The sequence below is a fragment of the Patagioenas fasciata genome, chromosome 26, assembly GCF_037038585.1.
Source record: "Patagioenas fasciata isolate bPatFas1 chromosome 26, bPatFas1.hap1, whole genome shotgun sequence".
Lineage (NCBI taxonomy): Eukaryota > Metazoa > Chordata > Aves > Columbiformes > Columbidae > Patagioenas > Patagioenas fasciata.
In genome coordinates, this window is record NC_092545.1 from 3,227,532 (window position 1) to 3,247,508 (window position 19,977).

A 19,977-nucleotide genomic window follows, 5' to 3' on the forward strand; every position below is an offset into this window, starting at 1 on the left:
AAAAGAGGGGGAATGCAAGCTGGATATAAGAAGTTGCCGCCTCTGAGGGTGGTGAGAGCCTGGCCCAGGGTGCCCAGAGAGGTGGTGGATGAACCATCCCTGGAGACATCCCAGGCCAGGCTGGACAGGGCTCTGAGCAACCTGAGCTGGTGAAGATGTCCCTGTCATGGCAGGGGTGGCACTGGGGATGCTGGGGAGGTCCCTTCAACACAAAACATTCTGTGATTCCATGATCTGCACATGATTATTGAGCTGCAAGTGAGCGCAGCAACAGTTGCCCAACTGCAGCAGCTGGGGGGTGCGGCGCTGCACCCCAAACCTGCCCCACATGCTGGTGAGTTCCCGCCACAGAGATGGGATTTTATAAACCATTTCCCAGAGCGCTGCTGGAGGAGAATTTATGGTGTTGCTACATGAATGGCCTGCAGAGATGTGGGCGATGGATTTACAGACGTGTCCCCTGGGGCGATATCACCCCAACCAGGGCCCTGAGCACCCCACTCTATGGCTGGAGGGTGTGTGCAGAAGAAAAAGGGAGAAAAAGCATCTGTGGAGCACAGAAATTGTTAAATAAGGACACAGTTACTTCACATTTCCTCTCCCAGAACACACAATAGTGGCAGAAGGTATGGAAATGAATTGTTTATTCATTTTTAAAAAGCAACGTAACACAAAGCATTTAAACACAAACCCAAGCCTGAGTGCATCTGTGAGCCCGTTGTATTGGGTAAGACAATTTCTCTTTCACTGAGAAGAACGCTCCAGCAGAACTGGAAAAAGCTCCCACCAAAACTAAGGAATGTATCTCCAATTGCAGCACAGAGAGCAAGAAAGTAAGTTGTTTTATTTGAGGCCATGGAAGTATCTCCTATTCAAGCCTATTGGCCTCTTGCGAGGACAAATAAGAACCAAATATTTCTAGTGAAAACAACGCTCAGTTGTGTAGGGCCTGGGAAAAAGTCTCTTCCAGAGGTTGGTGTGGATGTCCCAGTCTGGCATAGGCACAAAAAGCGGACCCTGTGCCGGTGACATGGTGACACATCCACCCAGCCGGCACCAGGGAGATGCGGTGAGTGACCCCCGGACAAGGCATCCCGGCCTAAGGCACCAGGGAGTGCTGGTGAGACGCGGTTTTGGGGACGGATCAATCCTGAAAAGGCACCGTTCTAAGGACATCGCTTTGGCCAGAGGAAGGGTTTGTGTTAATAACGTAACCCTGATGATTTACAGTCCCGCAAGTTAAGACAGACCAAGGACACAAGGCTGCCCTGTAACCGGGGCAGCAAGTTTTCTGATGTCACCAGTGACATCTTCCCTACCTACAGGTCTATAGGCAACATATATATAAAGTGCAGCAAGGCTGTTAATGCTCCACACTAACAGAGGGCTAATATTTTAGATGATTGATTTATTTGTGTTTAAATTATCTTGCAAAGACTGAAGCAAGCCTGCGTTCTGCATTCTCCATGTAGTGATGAGGTTAATTTCTCCTTGTGCAGCGTCTTGCATTCTGCATCCCAGTTTGCTTCACTTGATTGAGTTTTGCTCGTCAATGCAATGGCAAAGCAACAGCTGGTCAGGAAATAATTTAGCTTTTATATATTTGATTGCAGCATTCTGTTTAAGACGGGCTTTGCTAGCCTGATTAGTAGACAAATAGGTGTTCCGAGCATAAAAGTGTATCAAAGGGTCAACCGGAATGGCCGTTATCTAACCAGAGCATTAACTAACCAACGTCAATGCTCTTAGCAATTAGTAAGATAATTGGGAAAAATTAAAAAGAAAGAAATCCTTATGATCAGCTACTTCCCATCGCCCAGCAGTACAGCAGGAATCCTTTAATCCTCCCCACCACAGAGTCTGAGCAGAACTTTCCTGTAGTCTCCTGAGCAGTCTCCCTAGAAAGGAAAAAGGAACACAATTAGTTGTAGCGTTCCACGCTGGATTCTTTCCAGCAGGTACAATTGGTTGTAGGGTTTTTATCCTCTTTGACAATTTAAGAACATTCAGGAACATTTTCAGTACATAAATGTAAAGTCTCCTCTGAAATACCCAAGAGGTGTCAAGTGGGGACCTGTCTACTTTAAGCTGTTTAGTAAATCCAGCTCATTTCTAACACTGAAAATCTCACCTTAATGAAGGAGTGGAGCGATTTCCCGTACATGCTCAGGAATTCCCTTCTGATCTGCAGCATATCTATTTCACAGCGGGACACCATCACCCGGATCAGCGTGTTGTCATCTGTTCCCAAGCCCTAAAGAAATAAACCAACCATGAAGTCTTTTGGATAAATCAGTGAGAGGCACAAAGGTTTTAGCACTTGGTCTTCTGTGGGATCTGTTTCTAATCGGAGCATTTTTACATTAGTGGAGGGATCCCCTAGCAGTGTGCTCCCCAGTAAATGTATCGCTCTGAGTTTCCCAATGGGAAAAGAGGTCCATAAATAAGCTCAGATCTTCCTTTTTTCCCAGTTAATGAAAGATTCTCTTTCTCTAATGATTGCTTCATGCTACTGACTCGAGTATGGAAAGGCAAGGGGGAAAAATAATAACAATCTCACACTAAAAGCTCTTTACCTTCATGGATTTATACAATCTTTCAGCAAAATACGCAGGTTTATTTCGCATGCACTTCACTGCAGGGGAGACAAGAACAAGAGAATGAAGGTCAATAAAAACCAAAGGAGCTGGTCTTCCAAACCTTTCCAGCCCATTCTCAGTGAAGGTGTTCGTTCTGTAAAGATGCAGCTCAGGGCCAGCAAACAGCAAGGACAACGCAGACACCCGCAGTCACGGGCTGGAAACGATGTCTCCATGCACACTAACATTTTCTTTAAGGCGTTAGTGCTTCCTGAGAGCAAATGTCAGCTACCAAAGCATCACTTCGGAAAGCAAACGATACCATAAAGCACAGAGCTTTCTCACCCAATTGCATCTGCAAAAAAAGACAAACAGTAGCTACCTCCTGAAGCTACAGCCAGCCAGGGCAAGATACGATAACTCTAATTATTTAATTACTTTGTAGGCAAAGTTTAAAAGCGGGGAACTCACCCACGGCTAACAGAGCATCCTCGAGGTCTCCTGACATCTCAGATTTAATGCTCTCTGTTATGTCCTTATTAGCAATCTCTCTGTAGGCATCGAAAACTAGGAGGAAGAGTCAGGGATAAAAAGAGTGGGTGAGATGCTCCAGGGCATACAGAGTGTAAACCACCAAGGACCGCTTGGCAAGATCAAGCCCCTCAGACTCTGTATGAACATCGTACCATTATTGTGACACTGTAAGCCAAATCAGGGCTGCCCCACAGAAATAATCCATTTTAATTATCAACTGTCTTCCTAATTGGCCCACCGCTGCTGCTAGCATTTTCAAGAACTGCTAGTTAATGAGAGTGGTTTAAATGCTTCTTTCCCTCTCTGCCCCGGTGGGAGTCACACTTCATTATCTCCAATTTACAGGCCGGAGTGAGTTGTATTGATGTTTTTCTCAAGTCCCTTTTTGTCTCAGGAGGGAATAAAACGGTCTTAAAGAGTTCAGTGTGACTGGGCTCTAGGATACCTGCTGTCTCAGGGAGAGTCCACAATCAGTTAATTAACAAGTACGAAAGTATTGTCCTCAAACAAGGGAAAAAATGCAGGACGTGGCAGAGGCTCCTACCTCTTAGTAGGTGGAACCTGTTCCGTGTACAGAGGATGGTCATAAATTGAGCCTCATCTGTTCCCCACTTCTTCTCCCCAGCTTCATACAGGCACTTGAAGACATTATGAACAGACAAAGTAAGTGAAGAGGCTTCCCTGAGGGGGAAAACTGAGGAGAGAGCCCAGGTCTCCACCTGGATTGCTGCTGTGTTGCACAGCTTTGGGATTACTGTTCTACCTTGGAAAAACAGGAGGTCTAGGAAAAGCAGGGACTCACCACACATCACATGTACAGGAACAGCAAGGAAGAAAATTGATACACACCTGAGCATCTTGTTGAGCAAGGGCACCATCCACATATGTTCCCTCATCTCTGTTTCCCTGTGGGGGTAGAAGGATGAAAAACTCATTGCACCAGAGCAACGAGTGGAAGCAAGTCCTGCAAATTCCCCATTCGAGACAAGTTACTGGAGGGGCATAATGAGATCCTTAAAATTGAGTGGTAGCTCACAAATACAGCAAAACATGGCCCAGATGTGATTTATGTAATACTTGCTTTTGAAACAAGCAACAGTCCACTTTAACTGGGCCATTTTAAGAAGAGCGCATGGCATTAACACGTACCCAGCGTCAGACTCCTCTCCCTGTGGAAGCTGCGTGTGAAATGCAGGCGAGGTGAAATACAAGATAAGTGAAATAATAGCCACCCTGAAACACCTCATCACTGAAGTGAGAGACGTGTCTACCAGCACCGGGCAGGTTCACCCTCATTTCCCTTTGCCTGGACTTACCGTGGCGAGGGACACGAGAACTCTTCGGAACATGGAAGATGTGTCAGAGACAATGTCCTCCTCGAGGGTACAGCCGTATTCTAGCAAGAGCACCCACACAAATGACATGTTAGTAACACATCCACCACATGGGCAATGTTTGTGCACAACACTTACCAACTGTAAGCCAGGTAAGTGTAGAACTCTGCTCAGGGCTCTAAACATCATAGAATCACTGTATCATTTAGGTTGGAAAGGACCTTTAAGATCAAGTCCAACTGTTAGCCCAACACTGCCAAGTCCACCACTGCCCCATGTCCGGAGAACCTCATGTCCGTCTGTCCAGCCCTCCAGGGATGGTGACTCCAGCACTGCCCTGGGCAGCCTGTTCCAATGCCCCACAGCCCTTTGGGGAAGAAATTGTTCCCACATCCAACCTCAACCTCCCCTGGCGCAACTTGAGGCCGTTTCCTCTGCTCCTGGCGCTTGTTCCTGGGGAGCAGAGCCTGACCCCCCGGGCTCCAAGCTCCTTTCGGGCAGTTCAGAGATCAGAAGGTCTCCCCTCAGCTCCTGTTCTCCAGCTGAACCCCCAGCTCCCTCAGCCGCTCCCATCACACTTGTGCTCCAGCCCCTCACCAGCTCCGTTCCCTTCTCTCCACTCGCTCCAGCACCTCAAGGGCTTTCATGAGGTGATCCCGCCAGCCCTAGGGCTGCCATTTTGTGTTTTGAGGTGATTTTGGTGCCGCCATTTTGAGCCCTGAGCTGAGGGGCCCAGAACTGCCCCCAGGATTCGAGGTTTTTCCTCCCCAGGTCCCAGCACAGGTTCGGTCGCTGCCCTGGGCCTGCTGGCCACACCCTGCTGGTCCCAGCCAGGATGCTGGTGGCCTTCTTGACTATCATCACAGCAGTCCAGCCACCATATTTAGTGCTTCAGGGTAAAATTAAGTGGCACAGCCAGTCTAAAACTGGCAATAGAACTACACATGGGCAGACATCTGACTGATAGACATAACCACCCGACCCCATTTTATTTACACCAATTTATTTTGTGGGTGAAATTCTAATCCTTGGGGCTGGTAGCTGTCCTGCTCTCGACAGCTCTTTATTTAGCTCAGAGCTTCTCTCCAGACACATGATAATAGTTGTGTTGGCTTATTTGTCACATTTAAACAGACCCTTCTCTTTCTTCTTTACATGCCCATGCATACACACATGTGACTTTTCAGTCAGTATGATAATGGTTTGAAGTTTGTACTACGTACGAAGTTTGTAGTTCTCATTGATGCGACGAATCTCTTCGTTTGTGCGAGAAGCCAGAATTTCAATCAGGCAACCTTCATCTGTTCCTGCACCCTAGGGAATTGCAGAGACAAGATCCCAGATTATAATGACAACGGGTTTGATATGCAACTAGGATTTTTAAAATATATAATATATAATTATATATATAATAATAAATGTATAATTATGCCATATCATGTTAAATTGACCAGAACGTAAGCAACATAAAAGGAAGATTTCCAAACCTTCATAGCCCTCTTCAGTTCGTGCACGTCGTACATGGTGGTAGGAGTCATCAGACCAATGATCACCCTTTCAAAATTCCCACTCAGCTCAGACTTCAAGTCATCAATCAAATCCTGCAAGATGGAGAGAAGAGAAAGGAGTCGGGAGCAGACACAACCTTTGAGAATGGGAAGAACTCATTCACCCCTTTTCTTCATGCTCCAGCCCTCCTCGGATGAACGGTTGCTCTCAAGTGAACCAAATCAAAATGAACTTGGCAGGAAAATCTTGTGCCAACCTTGCTGTTGTGGGGATTGGGGTGTTGTTCACGTTTCACCCAAGTGTTATAACCCCACATTGTCTGCATCTCCCAGTTAAAGCCACAGTCACTTATCTCTGAAGACCACCTACCCTGCCAATGCTGCTTTTATAGGTGATCAGAACTTGCTGACGTTGGGCAGTGTTCAGTTTGGTCAAGACCTCGATGATGGCATCTTCATCTGTGCCTGGAAGAAACCAATGGAAACCAGTCAAGCTTGCACAGGAACCACAAGCCTGCTCTGGTCTTGTCCAAAGTGTGTTATTAGCCATCTTCTGTTCCATACACAACCTGATTCTCAACATCTTCTGTTCCCTACACTACCTGGTTGTCAACGTCTTCCGTTCTATACACAACCTGGTTGTGGGTGTGTCACAGCCCGAAGCCTGGCAGGACTCAAGAAGCGACTGGACAATGTCCTCAGACACATGGTGTGAATTTGGGGGTCGTCCTGTGCAGGGACAGGAGTCGGACTCAATGATCCTTGTGGGTCCTTCAAACTCAGGACGTTCTATGATTCTATGGTTCTCAACAGCTTCTGCAGGAGAGACAAGGCAAGAGCCTGACCAGCGATGTTTTTGTGGCCAAGACTTGGATCTCCAGCTGTGTTCAGGCCTCAGTCTGATCAAGTCGCTTTGCAAATGGCAAACTTCCCCTCCTAACAAACCACCAGACAAAACATTCCCAATGCTTGGGGGGAAAAAACAGGTTTTAGCAGCAGAAGGACACCAACTTACCCAATCCCTTCATAGCCTTCCTTAGCGCCTGTGCTTCCTGCTCAGCACTGAAGCTCGAGACCCCCTTGATTGTCGCCTAAACCCACAGGAGAGGGGTTATGAAAGGCAGATATTACATACAGTAAAGCTGAACTTAAAAAAATCAACTCAAAAGATGCAAACCAGTGGCAGCAAGAAAAGTCCACCCACCAAACACAAATGATTTTCTACAAGGGTTCCATGCTAAAGACAAACTGTTTGTTCTAGAGGGACTTCCCAGCCACATAAGAAATAAGGCGCAGAGACACAACTAAACGGAGAAAATCTCTTCATACAGCTGCCCATGGAGTATCTGGTTTGCAATTAAATCACGGCAGGCAGCCTGACGTCTCTGTTCAGTCCAGCCGCGGCTGCTTCTCAGCAGTTTTCTATGTAAACCATAGAAGAAGCTGTTCCCATCAAAGCCCTATTCCTGACTTCTCTAAGACCATCATTCTGTAAAATAAAGCACTGGGAAGTGCAGTGTTTTACTCAAAAGGGTGATTCACAAACTATGCGATGCCGTTTTGTGGGATTGCACCAGTTCTTACAAAGCTCTCTGTGTTTCCCATCAGCAAAACTCTGCTTAACACCCATGTAGCTTGGGCTTTCTGAACACAGGGATAACTACTGTGTAGATGGCTACCTGAGCCTTGAAAGAATAATATGCCCAGGAAGTTTAGCTGGAGAAATTTCTGCTCTTTGAACTAATATCTGATTGGATTTGCCATTAACTGCCAAAATGGAAAATCCCACATGCGTTGGTCATTCTCCTCTAGGATGAGGAAGCAGCAGAAAGCGATAAAGTCCCCCCCCATAAACAGACAGATGGTGGCCGTGTTCTTCCTGTTGTGTCCTTATCTGAGCTACACTCCTCACGTTAATCTGATCAAATGCTTGGCACAGCGTGGCACAGAAAACGTGCACTCACCATCGCTCTTGTATTTGGTCAATCTGGTACTGTCTGAGGCCTCAGGCGGTTAGACAACTGTAATAAAAAACAGAGGAAGTTTAGTTTTCTAGCAAATTATTAATAGAATATACCAACTCTCGCCAGTTAATGGGGCCTGACAGCTTCCACAGACACTCCTGGGACGCAGCGACAACATCAAGGGATAGATAAGCACATGAAGGGTAACCCCGTGCTGGGGTGGGACAGGAGAATTGTTTTCCTTCTTACAATCTGCTGGGTTCAACATCTCCTCCGTTTGGTGCAATGTGTGATGCTCTGTAGGACTGCAGTTTGGACTGAATGTTAAAGTCCTCCAAAGGAAAAAGGGAAGGGGGAAGGGGGAAGGGGGAAGGGAAGGGAAAGGGGAAAGGGGAAAGGGGAAAGGGGAAAGGGGAAAGGGGAAAGGGGAAAGGGAAAGGGAAAGGGAAAGGGAAAGGGAAAGGGAAAGGGAAAAGGGAAAGGGGAAGGGAAGGGAAGGGAAGGGAAGGGAAGGGAAGGGAAGGGAAGGGAAGGGAAGGGAAGGGAAGGGAAGGGAAGGGAAGGGAAGGGAAGGGAAGGGAAGGGAAGGGAAGGGAAGGGAAGGGAAAGAAAGGGAAGAAAGAAGAGAAAGAGATGAGATGGAAAGGGAAGGGAAGGGAAGGGAAGGGAAGGGAAGGGAAGGGAAGGGAAGGGAAAGGAAAGGAAAGGAAAGGAAAGGAAAGGAAAGGAAAGGAAAGGAAAGGAAAGGAAAGGAAAGGAAAGGAAAGGAAAGGAAAGGAAAGGAAAGGAAAGGAAAGGGAAAAAAAGAGGCTTACTTGTGTTCTCCCCAGGTTTATTTCTTCTGCTTGTAATTTTGTTTTCATGCACAGGACCTACACATGAACACAGCCGCAGTATTTCCCCTGTCCCCAGTCAGTAGACAGGATGTCCAGCACTAGGACAAGGTGCACGTCCCTGCAGCTCCAGCTCAACCCAGCATGAGCTGCGGTTCTCACATTAAAGCCCTTAAGCAGAAGTAATGATGCCAGCGCCTGATGATATTTCCCCTTAATCCTGCGCATGGGGCTTAATTGCTGCTATCAATGAGCCCAGACCGTTGTGCAAGAGCAGGAGTGTCCTTGCTCATGCTTCACATGACTCTTACAAATCCAGGATACGATTGGCAAGTGAACTCCCCTGTGACAGTTGCTGTGTTACGCACGGGCACTCCCGGTGCTCTCCAGGTCATCTGTACATTATTACAGCCTGTGCAGTCAGGCAACATATGGAAAATTATTAGCGTTGAGTTTGCTTTCTTTCATTTGATTATAGATTTCAGTGGTTGAATTATGACCTATGCCTCAGAAAAGTCATCTTTGCTCTGCTGCAATCTCTTATAGAAATATAAAGCCAACTTTATTTGCCTTAGTCAGACACTAAATAATGGCTTTGAATCTCCCAGGTGATTTTCTGAGGCGGTTTTACCACTCGGTTTGTGCACAGAAGCAGGAATATTAGGCTGGTTTAGCCTAATAAGAGGGCAAAAGAAAGCTCAATAAACAAAGAAAAGGTGGTGGGAGGCAGAAAAAAATCAGAGTGCAAATGAACTGAGAGAAAGAACCCAAACCAGGAGGAAAGGACAGAGTGCAGGGGCCGAGGTGCCCTGCTGATCCATCCTGATCTTATCTGCTTCATCCCTCAATAAAAGCCTGAGTTTGCTGATACAGTAAAGCTGGCTTAGAACAGGCTCCAGTGGTATCAGTACAGGTATATGAAGCATCCCTCCCATTATTCAAATGTTTTCCATGGATGACTTTTTCCTGGCAGGTTTTATCAGCTCATCGGGCAGTTATAAGGCCGCATCAATGTCCTCAGAAAGCTGAATCCAGAATAAACATCATTTATTAGAAAACGGCCAAAACTATCGCGTGTGCCAGCCAATTCAAACCTAGGCTTGCTCTGAATCAAGTTTTCCTGACTGTGCACAGAGCACACACAACAAGCAACGCTCCCAACAGCTCCACAGGATATAAATACAGGGTTTTTTTCCCCAAATCGGAGCTCACAGACATGCTGCCAGTCCTACAGCTGGGATAAGGAGTGGAAAACCACCCTATTGCGAGCCGGCCCGTGGCGAGGCAAACTCTGGACTCGTTTGACTAGTTCTTTGGTTCGCTGACTCCGACACAAACCCACACCCTGCACCACATCAGCTTTTCCATGGCTCTGCCATGCCAGCTGTTTGCAGCTGCCTCCACAGCTGGCTGTGCGGTCGGCACCCTGGCGTACCCTGTTTCCCTGAAAATAAGACAGGGCCTTATATTGATTTTTGCTCCAAATGATGCTTACTGTTTTACATGCATAGCTGCCTGGACACTATTTAACTAGGGCTTATTTTTGAGTAGGGCTTATATTTGGAGCACCCTCAAAAATACTGAAAAATCACGCTAGGGCTTATTTTCGGGGTAGGGCTTATTTTTGGGGAGACAGAGTAGCTCTGGGTGCCTGACCACAATCTCAGCCCGCCTTGCAGCTCAGAAATATTCAGCCAGCTGCAATACCCCAGCACCTCCCACACGATGACCTTTCCCTGGGCCGCTGCCCTCAAAAGGGGTAAAAATACAATGCGGAGTTAGCAGAGCCCTGTGGTCCCACCTTCAGGCTGTGCCCCCATTGCTGCACAAACCTCCTGCCCTTCGCACCCCGGCATCCAGGAAACCAAATGCACGTTCATCTGCAACGTGAGCTGGAGTTAGAGGTAGATGTCGTACAGTGGGGTACAGCAGGAATTGATACCCTACCATGGACATCTTAATCTTTTTCAGATCTTTATTTTGGGACAATCTAATGCCTTTTGAGCTGTGTCACCTCCTCAGATTCCTTCCCAAGAAGAGAGGGAATAAGAAGGAATAATAATCTATCTTTGCTAGAGCCCAGGTTTTGGGCTTTTATCTGGTTTTCCATGCCTAAACTTGTTACCAGCTAGGGAGTGGTGCTAGCCTATTATCAGCTATCAAGAATAGCACAAAAACAAGGTAATACAGCTGCTAAAATCTGCAAAGCAATGTCTTTTTTCATACAATTATCAATATTGATTGTCCATTCTAATTGAAGGTTTGCTTAATGCTCTCCTAGAAATTAGAATGGGTTTGCATGGAAGAGAAATTCATATAAAGCTGGAAGAGAAATTACTACAAAGCTTTGTCCACTGAAAACAGCCACTTGTCCTATATGTAACGTACAGTTTTGAAGCACTTTAAGTAATTGCAAAAGCTGAAAAACTGAATAAAACTGCAAAAAAACCCCACCAAAAATGTTTTCAATTTTGGCGGACGTGCCAGCTCGGCCACAGCAGAGAGAAGAAGTCAAACCTGTGTGGGCCGTGCTGGGAGAATCAGCCATGTTCCTGCTGCCATGGCCTGGCCCCGCCGGCCGCCCCCAGCCCTGCACCCCCTGCCCCATTGCCCCGGTGTCGTGGTGGCCATGGGGCACCCACCAGCCAAGGGCTGTCCCATTCCGCACCCCTGTGCAGCGGGGACGGCTCTTGGCATCACCCCAAGCCCCTCCAGCCCTGCAGCCCCTTCCCCCTGCCCACGGGGACCCCCTGGCTCGTTGGGTGCTCACCTGCTGTCCCCAGTGGGTGCCTTGGTGGGGATGGCGAGAGTTTTGCTGGGTTTGTGGCGAATGGCAAAGTCCCCGCCCTGGAGCGGGGTGGGACTGGTGTCGCAAAGCAGATTTCTCGGCTGTGCGCTGTGCCCTTCCGCAAACAGCTGGCTGGAATCCAGCTGCCAGAGCTCCAGGGGACCTCACGCACATGTAGGAAATGCACTTTTGGGGTTGCACAGAGGGCCTTGCAAATAAAGGTGGCCTGGTAGGCTCGGGTGGTGTCCGCGCTGCCCGGCATTGCCTGTTAAGGCTCAGGGAGCAGAGCATTTCCAGCCTCACGTCTCGCTTTGTGCTGCGGCTGAACGGGCAAACCCAAGGGGGGAGCGAGTGGAACGACAGTGTGGAGCACACACAGCCCCGAGCAGGAATCCTGCTCCTCCCTTTGTGGACATTTCTTACCTGTATTGTATCTCCTTTGCTCCCACAGCACCTCTCCACATCTTCAGCGTTGCTCCCCTTTGCCTGAGAACTCCGCACCACAAACAGACATGATTCCTGAAAGAGGGATTATTTTCATACAGGTGCTTATTCCTGACCCAACAAATGGCACCGCCCTAAAGCCAAAACACTTGAGGCAAAGGGACTTCGGTTTTACCCCAATGTGCCGCTGCCAGGGTCACACTTAGACAAGATTGTGAGGCTGACAGAGGGAAATCAGCCTTGCAATAATACATATCTTGCTTTCCCTGCGTTTATCCTCAGGGACTTTGGCCTCCTCTGACGCTGAAAGTACAGTTATTATAATGAGTAAATCAACCCTCACTGGTGTTTCTCTTCTTTTTTGCCATCTCTCATGCCTGTGCCTCTCTGCACATGCTCTTTTGCTGGAAGAGACCTAAATTTAGCATCCTGAACGCAGGCTGTGCTCCAGCGCACGGCTGCGTCGCTGGTTTATTTTCGCTCCCGCTGCGGCTCCGTCTCCTGCACCCCATGGAGCAGAACCCACCCACTCCTGCTGCTGCGGGGACGGCGGGGGACAAAACCAGCACCCAGGCCACAAGCACTTTCCTTTTCCATTGCAGAGGCTCTTTCCTTGTAAAATCTGGCACTTTGCCCCCAGCGGGATGGAGTGTGGACTAGGACATACTGTCAACAGTCACTAAGGAGAGACTCTTCTCCTACATCTGCTAAAGTTTCCATTCTCATCCCTTCCTCGCACGTCAGCTGGGCCCATACCCGCTTATTTTAATCCACCAGCAGAACTGCCGTGTTTCTCCATCTTACGTTGCCTCTGATTTTTTTAGCCTGTGTATTTTCAAAGCTTCATTCTTCTGTTTGCCTTCCAGCCTCCTCAACCCCGCGGACTGGACGGCTCTGACGCTGCAGTCACTGGTGTATGCAACAGGAATTATTCTAGACCATAAGTTATTCATCTTCTTTGGAATTTATTTATCCTTTAAATATTGCACCAATCCTGCCATTCATGATTTAGCCTTTACGTTCCCCCTGGGAGAGGCTCCAAGTAGGGAGGAATACTTGAGGGTGCAAAGTGTTTGTGTGGATGTTTTTCGCCATCCAAAATTAGTCATGTAACTTAGGCCATTCAGAAATCAGATCCTGACCCAACACGCAGCCGCGTTGCCTATAATCTTGGCTGGTTATGCTGGCTCTATAGCTGTCTGATTCAGACAATCACTATTATTTGGACCAGAAAGGAACAAAAAATCCAAAGTACAAAAGCTTCTGACCATGCGGAGAGTTATTTGAGCTGATCTGGAGGGTGGATGGAAGGACAGGGGAGCTGGGGCAGTGGATGTCTGCACCCTGTTGTGCTTTGCTGCAGGAGCCGCTCTGCTCAGGAAGGGTTGTAGCTGTAGGAAAAATTACCTATAGAAGGTTCAGGAGACAAAGCTTTGTCTCTGCAGGAGCCCTTTGTGTAGGGGCTGCTCATCTCTCAGCATGTGCTTTTGATCTCTTAAAGGATGGAAAAGCTGCGGCTCTCCTTAACTACCCGCAGCACTGTCTAGCAGAACTTTGCTGTCCTCACATCAAAACCAGAGTTGCTCACGGTGTAGTAAGTGACAAAGCACATGGCTTTTCACTGTTTGTCCCATCGATTAGGTTAAACCCCCCTGCCATAAAGCTCTCCAAATCCCCAGACTTGACTCCGTTGCGTACCTGCTCTGTATTCCCACTGCATCCTGCTGTTCTGTTTCTACAAAAGACGTATAAAAATGAAAGGTCACAGAGAGAATGGGCAGTGTGCATGAAGTAAATAAACAGAGCTCAAGCAGCCCGCCTGTTAAGCAGGGGGTGTTTATTTGAGGTCTCACAGTGAGAACAGAGCTGAACCTCTTGGCAAATGGCAGCACTTTTGGTTTCGCCTTCAGGACGTGGCTTTTTAAATTTGCACCTCAGGGAGCAGAGGAGCCTGGTGCTGGAAAAAGGAGCTTTCAGTGTGTCATTTGATTAGCAGGTATCTGCCTTTAGCTTTAGAGAAACAGCCTCATTCACTGAGATCCAAATCCTGGCTCTAACGAAGTCGTTAGCCAACCTCCTACAGATTTAAGCAGGGGCCAGAATTTGGGGCTTTGGGGATTGTGCAGGTGTTTTTGGGAAGCTCATAGGGTGATGCTCGTTTTTGTGCTGGAGCACCAGCAGTTTGCAGTCGGCAGCCCCTGCACATGAAGTTCTTCAGCTGTTGCCCAAGTGGGAGCGATGCTGCGGCTCAGATTGTCTCCATAGCAGCGCGCAGAGAGGATGGAGGCTGAAAACCAGCACTCATTTTCGTGCTTGTAAGAGGGTGAAGAATCCTCACGTTCTGCAGATTAATATCAGATTGATCACAAAGTTAACTACAGATACTGGGCCTTGCTGCAGAAATCGAGGGGTACTTTTGATGCTTAGAGCAAGGATGTCTCCTTACCGCCAGTTCAGCGCTGTGTAAGATTAAGAGTTCATTTCCACAAATCAGAGGTAACTTGGGTGTAGAAACAGGGGTGTTTTGGGGATGACACTAGAAAGAGCCAGCCTGAAGCTTTTATTCTATTATTTGAGCAAAGCCCTTTTATTACAAAGAGAAGATGGAAGGTGACCAACACACTCCCAGAAATAGGTAAGCAAGGTTTATTTGAGGTGGGAAAAAGAAAATATTCCAATTCGTGTAAGAAATTAAAAGTGTTCTTAGCTCTTCATTACCTACCATAGCCATCAGAAACACTGTTTGTACCGTCAGTATCACCTGGGGAATGTGCAGCGCTCCACATCTTACCAGTCCAGGCAGGACCTTCCAAAGCGCTGAGCACAGCGTACCAGGGCTCTCCGGATAGACCTGGGCTGATTACACAAATTCACACGTCATGTAAGGCCAAGAAGCGACAGGGAGCAGAAATTATTTGAGAAAATCCCTCTAAGTGCCTTTAAAACAAGAGACAACTTAGACATGGTGGTCTATGTGCCTTAGAAAATAAATGGTAATGGGAGACAGTGAAGAGCCAGGACTCAAACTCCACATTTCAAGTGCGGTTCAATGATAAGATTTTTTAAGCCAGGAACGCTTGCATGTTCTGCAGGCAGGCACACAAGAGGAGAGAGATCCTGGGTGCTGCTACGATTTCTAACAGTGACAACTAGAACGGCGTCGCGGGTGCTACTGCGCTCGGTGCTTTTCGCGCTGCTGTCCCACAGCATATGCTGCGTTGACACTGTCTCAGAAACACCCACACGCTCTGCCTTTCTCTTACCCAGAAACTTAAGGCTGCACTTGGCCGTGAGCCCAGCCTACTGTTTTCTTTTATTAGCTAAAGCTATAAACAGCGGGGAAGGCAAATAGTCCTGGGCCACTGGTTGTTCAATGGCTTTGTTGGTCCCTGCATTAACGAACGCCGTCCAAGGGGAATGGAGTCAGCAAGCACCTCCACAGTGGGGTTGTGAGGACACTTAAGGTGCTTGTGGGGTGACACTTTTACCTTCCAAAGTGCCCTTTGCAGTCACACAAGTTGCTCTCGATCCTGGTTGTGTTGTCTCACCTTCCGTTGCTCAAGCTGAATGGGGGCAAACAGGTTGGCATTGACATCCTGGCAGAGTTTGGGGCACAGGCTGGGGCAGGAGGTGCCCAGGAGGCTTCATGTGGTCTGGGGTTGCCCAGCCTTGAGAAGCCATGCCCATTACTTGCTAGAAAGATCTCTCCTGGTGTGGATACAGTGCAATCGGAATTACACTCCTTGTCAGGATATAACACTAGGGACAAGAGAGCGTTCAAGCCACAAGCACTCTCCTTTTCCTTTGCAGAGTCTCCATCCTTGCAAAATTCTGAGCTAGACCACTATAATTGCTTTCACAGTACAGTTTATACAAATATAATAATTTAGCCTCAAAAAAACCCCAAACCACTGTCAAGACTAATTGATCCCATTTAAGCCCAAGGCCTTGGGGTGTTTGCCAGCTCCATGGAGACACAGCCAGTGAGGGAAACTCCTCCTGCCCGTGTGGAAGCCAAATATCATTTGTGAGACAACCCAAACCCTTCCCCCCAAAGCTGCAGCCTATGAACTGCTGCACCATTGCTGCCAGCAGCCTTAAATGCATTATCCAACTTAACTTTCATTTAATAGGCTTAATGAATGTTTTCTTCAATTAGCATACATATAGTTCTGAAGAGGAAATGAATAGCTTTCATTTTTTTCGTCTTAATTAATATCTGCCTCTATGTAGCTTTATCTTACTTAGCTGCTCTGTAATTTGGCTACAACCCAGCTCTGGGGGACAGAAACAGAGCTCTGACTGCCCAGTGAGGGGGGACTTCGAAGGCACACACGTATTCATCACTTCATGGAAATATTGTGAAAAATCATGGGCTGATGTAGTGCTTGGAGTGGGGAAAACACATTAAATATCTTAACGTGATAATAGAATTATTTGGGTTGGAAGATACCCTCAAACTTATGGAGTCCAACCGATAACCCACCCCTGGCACTACCCTGAGAACCTCATGTCCGTCTGTCCAGCCCTCCAGGGATGGTGACTCCAGCACTGCCCTGGGCAGCCTGTTCCAATGCCCCACAGCCCTTTGGGGAAGAAATTGTTCCCCACATCCAACCTCAACCTCCCCTGCGCAACTTGAGGCCGTTTCCTCTGCTCCTGGCGCTTGTTCCTGGGGAGCAGAGCCCGACCCCCCTGGCTCCAAGCTCCTTTCAGGCAGTTCAGAGATCAGAAGGTCTCCCCTCAGCTCCTGTTCTCCAGCTGAACCCCCAGCTCCCTCAGCCGCTCCCATCACACTTGTGCTCCAGCCCCTCACCAGCTCCCTTCCCTTCTCTCCACTCGCTCCAGCACCTCAAGGGCTTTCATGAGGTGATCCCGCCACCCCTGGGGCCGCCATTTCAAGTTTTGAGGTGACTTTGGTATCCCTGGTGCCACCATTTTGAGCCCTGAGGTGATTTTGGTGCCGCCATTTTGAGCCCTGAGCTGAGGGGCCCAGAACTGCCCCCAGGATTCGAGGTTTTTCCTCCCCAGGTCCCAGCACAGGTTCGGTCGCTGCCCTGGGCCTGCTGGCCACACCGTGCTGGTCCCAGCCAGGATGCTGGTGGCCTCTTGGCCACCTGGGCACACGCTGGCCCATGTTCAGCCGCTGGCACCAACACCCCAGCTCCTTTTCCAGCCGCTCCTCCCCAGCTGCAGCGTTCATGGGGTTGTTGTGGCCCAGGCGCAGGACCCGGCACTTGGCCTTGTTGAACCTCAGACAATTGGCCTCAGCCCATCGATCCAGCCGGGCCAGACCCCTCTGTGGAGCCTCCTGCCCTCACAGATCAACACTGCGCCCAACTCGGTGTCATCTGCAACATTACTGAGGGTGCACTTGATCCCTTTGTCCAGATCATTGATAAGGAGATTAAACAGAAGTAAGAAACTGCTCTTCTTATACAACTCAAGTCTGGAGCTCACCCAGCAAGCTCCAAAGACAGAACCACAGCCAGGCCTGTCCTATAGCTGCACCCAAGTGACGGTCACAGTGACCACAGGGTGCTGGGTAGAGGCCCAGGGGGGATGGCTTGGGGACAGAAAAGCCTGAGGGTACCCTCAGTCTTCAAGTTCTCTTAATATAATGATAGCTGCTTTAAAAGATGGCATAGATTTGTAGTGCGTAGCCAGGCTCCTTGAGAAACATGGCTCTTTTTGACTTTGTGGTCAATCCTGTTGAGGTACACAGTATCAATCCACACTATGTATAGTATTATATCAAATATGTATGAGCCCACAGACCTCAATCAGCTCAATTATTTCCATGTGCATCTACTATATATATATATATAGGCCATGAGTGCCATTACCACTAATGGAAGATGTTGGCTTCTAGCTGCAGGAAGTGTAGCCATTGCTGGAGCTGGTGGGTATGTCTTCCAAGGGCAAACAGGAGCACGTAAGAAGTGGGAAGTTTTAATTTTTAACCAGGTAAAATACAGATATGAATTTTGGAGTCTTCTTTTTGCTGCTCCGCAGAACCCCGAACCCAGCCAAACTGCAAACTAGATGATGGGGTGCTTGAGAGCTGACCTTTTCTTAGAGGTGGTAAAGTGATGGTTTTCCTGGTTATACTAGGAGTGTTTGTGCTTAAAATAAATCCTTGGATTCCAGAAAACACAGGCAGAAAGAGGATACAATAGTGGCTCTAGTACCCTCCAGCTGGTAAGAATCTCAATGGAAATTTTTGCAGTAAACGTGTGTGTTTAGGACAACATTCTTGTCAAGATAAAAATAACGACATGAGAAGACTTAATTATTATGCACTGAACACAGGAAAATAAGATTATTACTTGGTTGCCCCTGGATAGTTACGGAGGATTTTCCACCTCGTTGCCACTCTCGAAATGTCCAGGAGAGGACAGTGTGCCGTCGCCTGTGGGTTAATCACATGAAACCTTTCCAAACGTCTGTTTTTATTTAGAAAATGCTGAGCTGTCTGGAAAGTTTGATCAAGAGGGATGCAGCTGTATTAATGTGCTTCTTCCTGGGGATTTGAATGCCTTTTCTTAGCTGCACAGGGGAGCCAGGGCTCAGGGAGACGATACGCAGGCAAACAGCTCTGCTGACCGCAGCACTGGGACGCAAATATTTTAAAAGCAGCATCACAAGATTGAACAGCTACATTTCAGCGTTTGGGATTCACAGTATTAGTCAGGCTGAGGTTTCTTTCTGCAGTGGAACAAATCTACGAGCACCCCGCAGTTGCTCCAGGCTAACACAAAAGTGTTAATACTGAGACCACGTCTCTACTGGCAATCGCTGATCAGCTTTTTCACTTAAAGCTTTTGGGCTCAGTTCTCTCTGATCCCCGTGAAGGCCACGGGGATTGCAGCAGAGCAGCAGAGCCTCGTGCCTTCTTGAATAAAGAACATCAGCATCTGCAATTGAGGATCAGCTCCTGCTGAGCTTTTGCACCCCAAACCAGTCACCGACAGTTTGGTGCCTGTGGCCAGAACATCAGGGCCCTGCAGCTGTACATGACGCTTGTCTGTGTTATACCTCACCGCTCCCAGGTATATGTAGCTAAAGTACTTCTCGGTGGCTGGCGAGGGTGTTCAGCAGTGCATCTGCACTCCCTGCACGGCAGCAGGCTTTATCTTCTCCAGTTGGAAATGAGTCATTTCCCTGTACTGTACAGAGATGCCCAATTTCCTTGGAAATCGTTCAGTTCTGCAGAGTCCCCAGAAATCACTGATTATAGGGCTCTTTTTTTTTGTACTGGGTGTTTCTGAATAGATATCGAGGCATGTTTCGCAGGTTAGAGTAATTTAAAAGAAAAAAAAGGATAGAAGCAACTGGGACTTCACCCAGTTCGTATTTAACGTGAAGGGCAAGTGAACCTTCTGTATGGACCATTGGCAACTCCTCACACAGCAACTCCTCACACAGCCCCAAACCACAGCTCAGAAAGGTTTAATGAGGATTAAAACCTGTGAAATGAGAAAGGACAACTCTCACGCTTGTGTTTGCCGACGTGATTGCAGTTCCAGCCGTGCGGGCTCCGGGTGTGTGCTACATGACACTTGGAAATGAGGTGCAGACAGGAGCCCCTACAAACTATGGGTGAATGAGGGGGGGCATGGAGGATATTGAGGTGCAGGGTGGGCTTGTAGACCCTTACCTACTGCTAAGAACAAGGATGGGAGACCTGTAGCATTAACTGTAATTAACTGTGCCTCAGCACAAAAGCAACTATACAGTGATGCGCTTTTAGATCTGTGTATCCAACACGCTAAATATTATCACCAGCAATTTTACTTGCTTATTTGGAGAGCTAGATGCGTCTTAATAGTCTTCAGACATTGGGGAAAACCTGTTTACAACATGCCCATCTTGTTGTCGTTCCTGGAAGCCCGTACCCAAAAGTGACGCAGGAAAAAGGGCTGTGCAAAAGTTAAATATTTTTGCCATCCCACAGTAACCAGCTTATCCGTTTGGGACAGGAGTTTGTCAG

At 47.9% G+C, this 19,977-nt stretch overlaps 1 protein-coding gene across 3 annotated transcripts; it reads right to left on the reverse strand.

Annotated features, from left to right (window-relative positions):
- Nucleotides 1-627: 627 nt before the first annotated feature.
- ANXA4 (annexin A4) lies at nt 628-12,250 on the reverse strand. Of its 3 annotated transcripts, none has more exons than XM_071799326.1 (14): nt 12,160-12,250; nt 11,964-12,059; nt 7,920-7,976; nt 6,971-7,046; nt 6,326-6,420; nt 5,935-6,048; nt 5,671-5,761; nt 4,430-4,509; nt 3,963-4,019; nt 3,658-3,751; nt 3,051-3,146; nt 2,577-2,635; nt 2,132-2,254; nt 628-1,898 (listed from the first exon to the last, which is right to left on the reverse strand). In XM_071799326.1, the coding sequence occupies exons 3-14, from the start codon at nt 7,920-7,922 to the stop codon at nt 1,839-1,841; spliced, it is 948 nt and encodes a 315-aa protein (XP_071655427.1). In that variant the 5' UTR covers nt 7,923-7,976; nt 11,964-12,059; nt 12,160-12,250; the 3' UTR covers nt 628-1,838. The 3 variants fall into 3 exon arrangements, with proteins under 3 accessions (XP_071655427.1, XP_065712860.1, XP_065712859.1); XM_065856788.2 differs by lacking the exons at nt 11,964-12,059; nt 12,160-12,250 and adding exons at nt 8,735-8,791; nt 11,523-11,811; XM_065856787.2 differs by lacking the exons at nt 11,964-12,059; nt 12,160-12,250 and adding an exon at nt 11,523-11,810.
- Nucleotides 12,251-19,977: the final 7,727 nt, after the last annotated feature.

What these genes read in the sequence shown, in the direction of transcription:
- ANXA4 (XM_071799326.1), bottom strand. An exon ending in GAAGGCTATGAAGGGATTGG is followed by an intron (nt 6,421 to 6,970) that starts GTAAGTTGGTGT and finishes GGTTTCTTCCAG; the next exon opens with GCACAGATGAAGATGCCATC. An exon ending in TTGCTCAACAAGATGCTCAG is followed by an intron (nt 3,752 to 3,962) that starts GTGTGTATCAAT and finishes AATGTCTTCAAG; the next exon opens with TGCCTGTATGAAGCTGGGGA.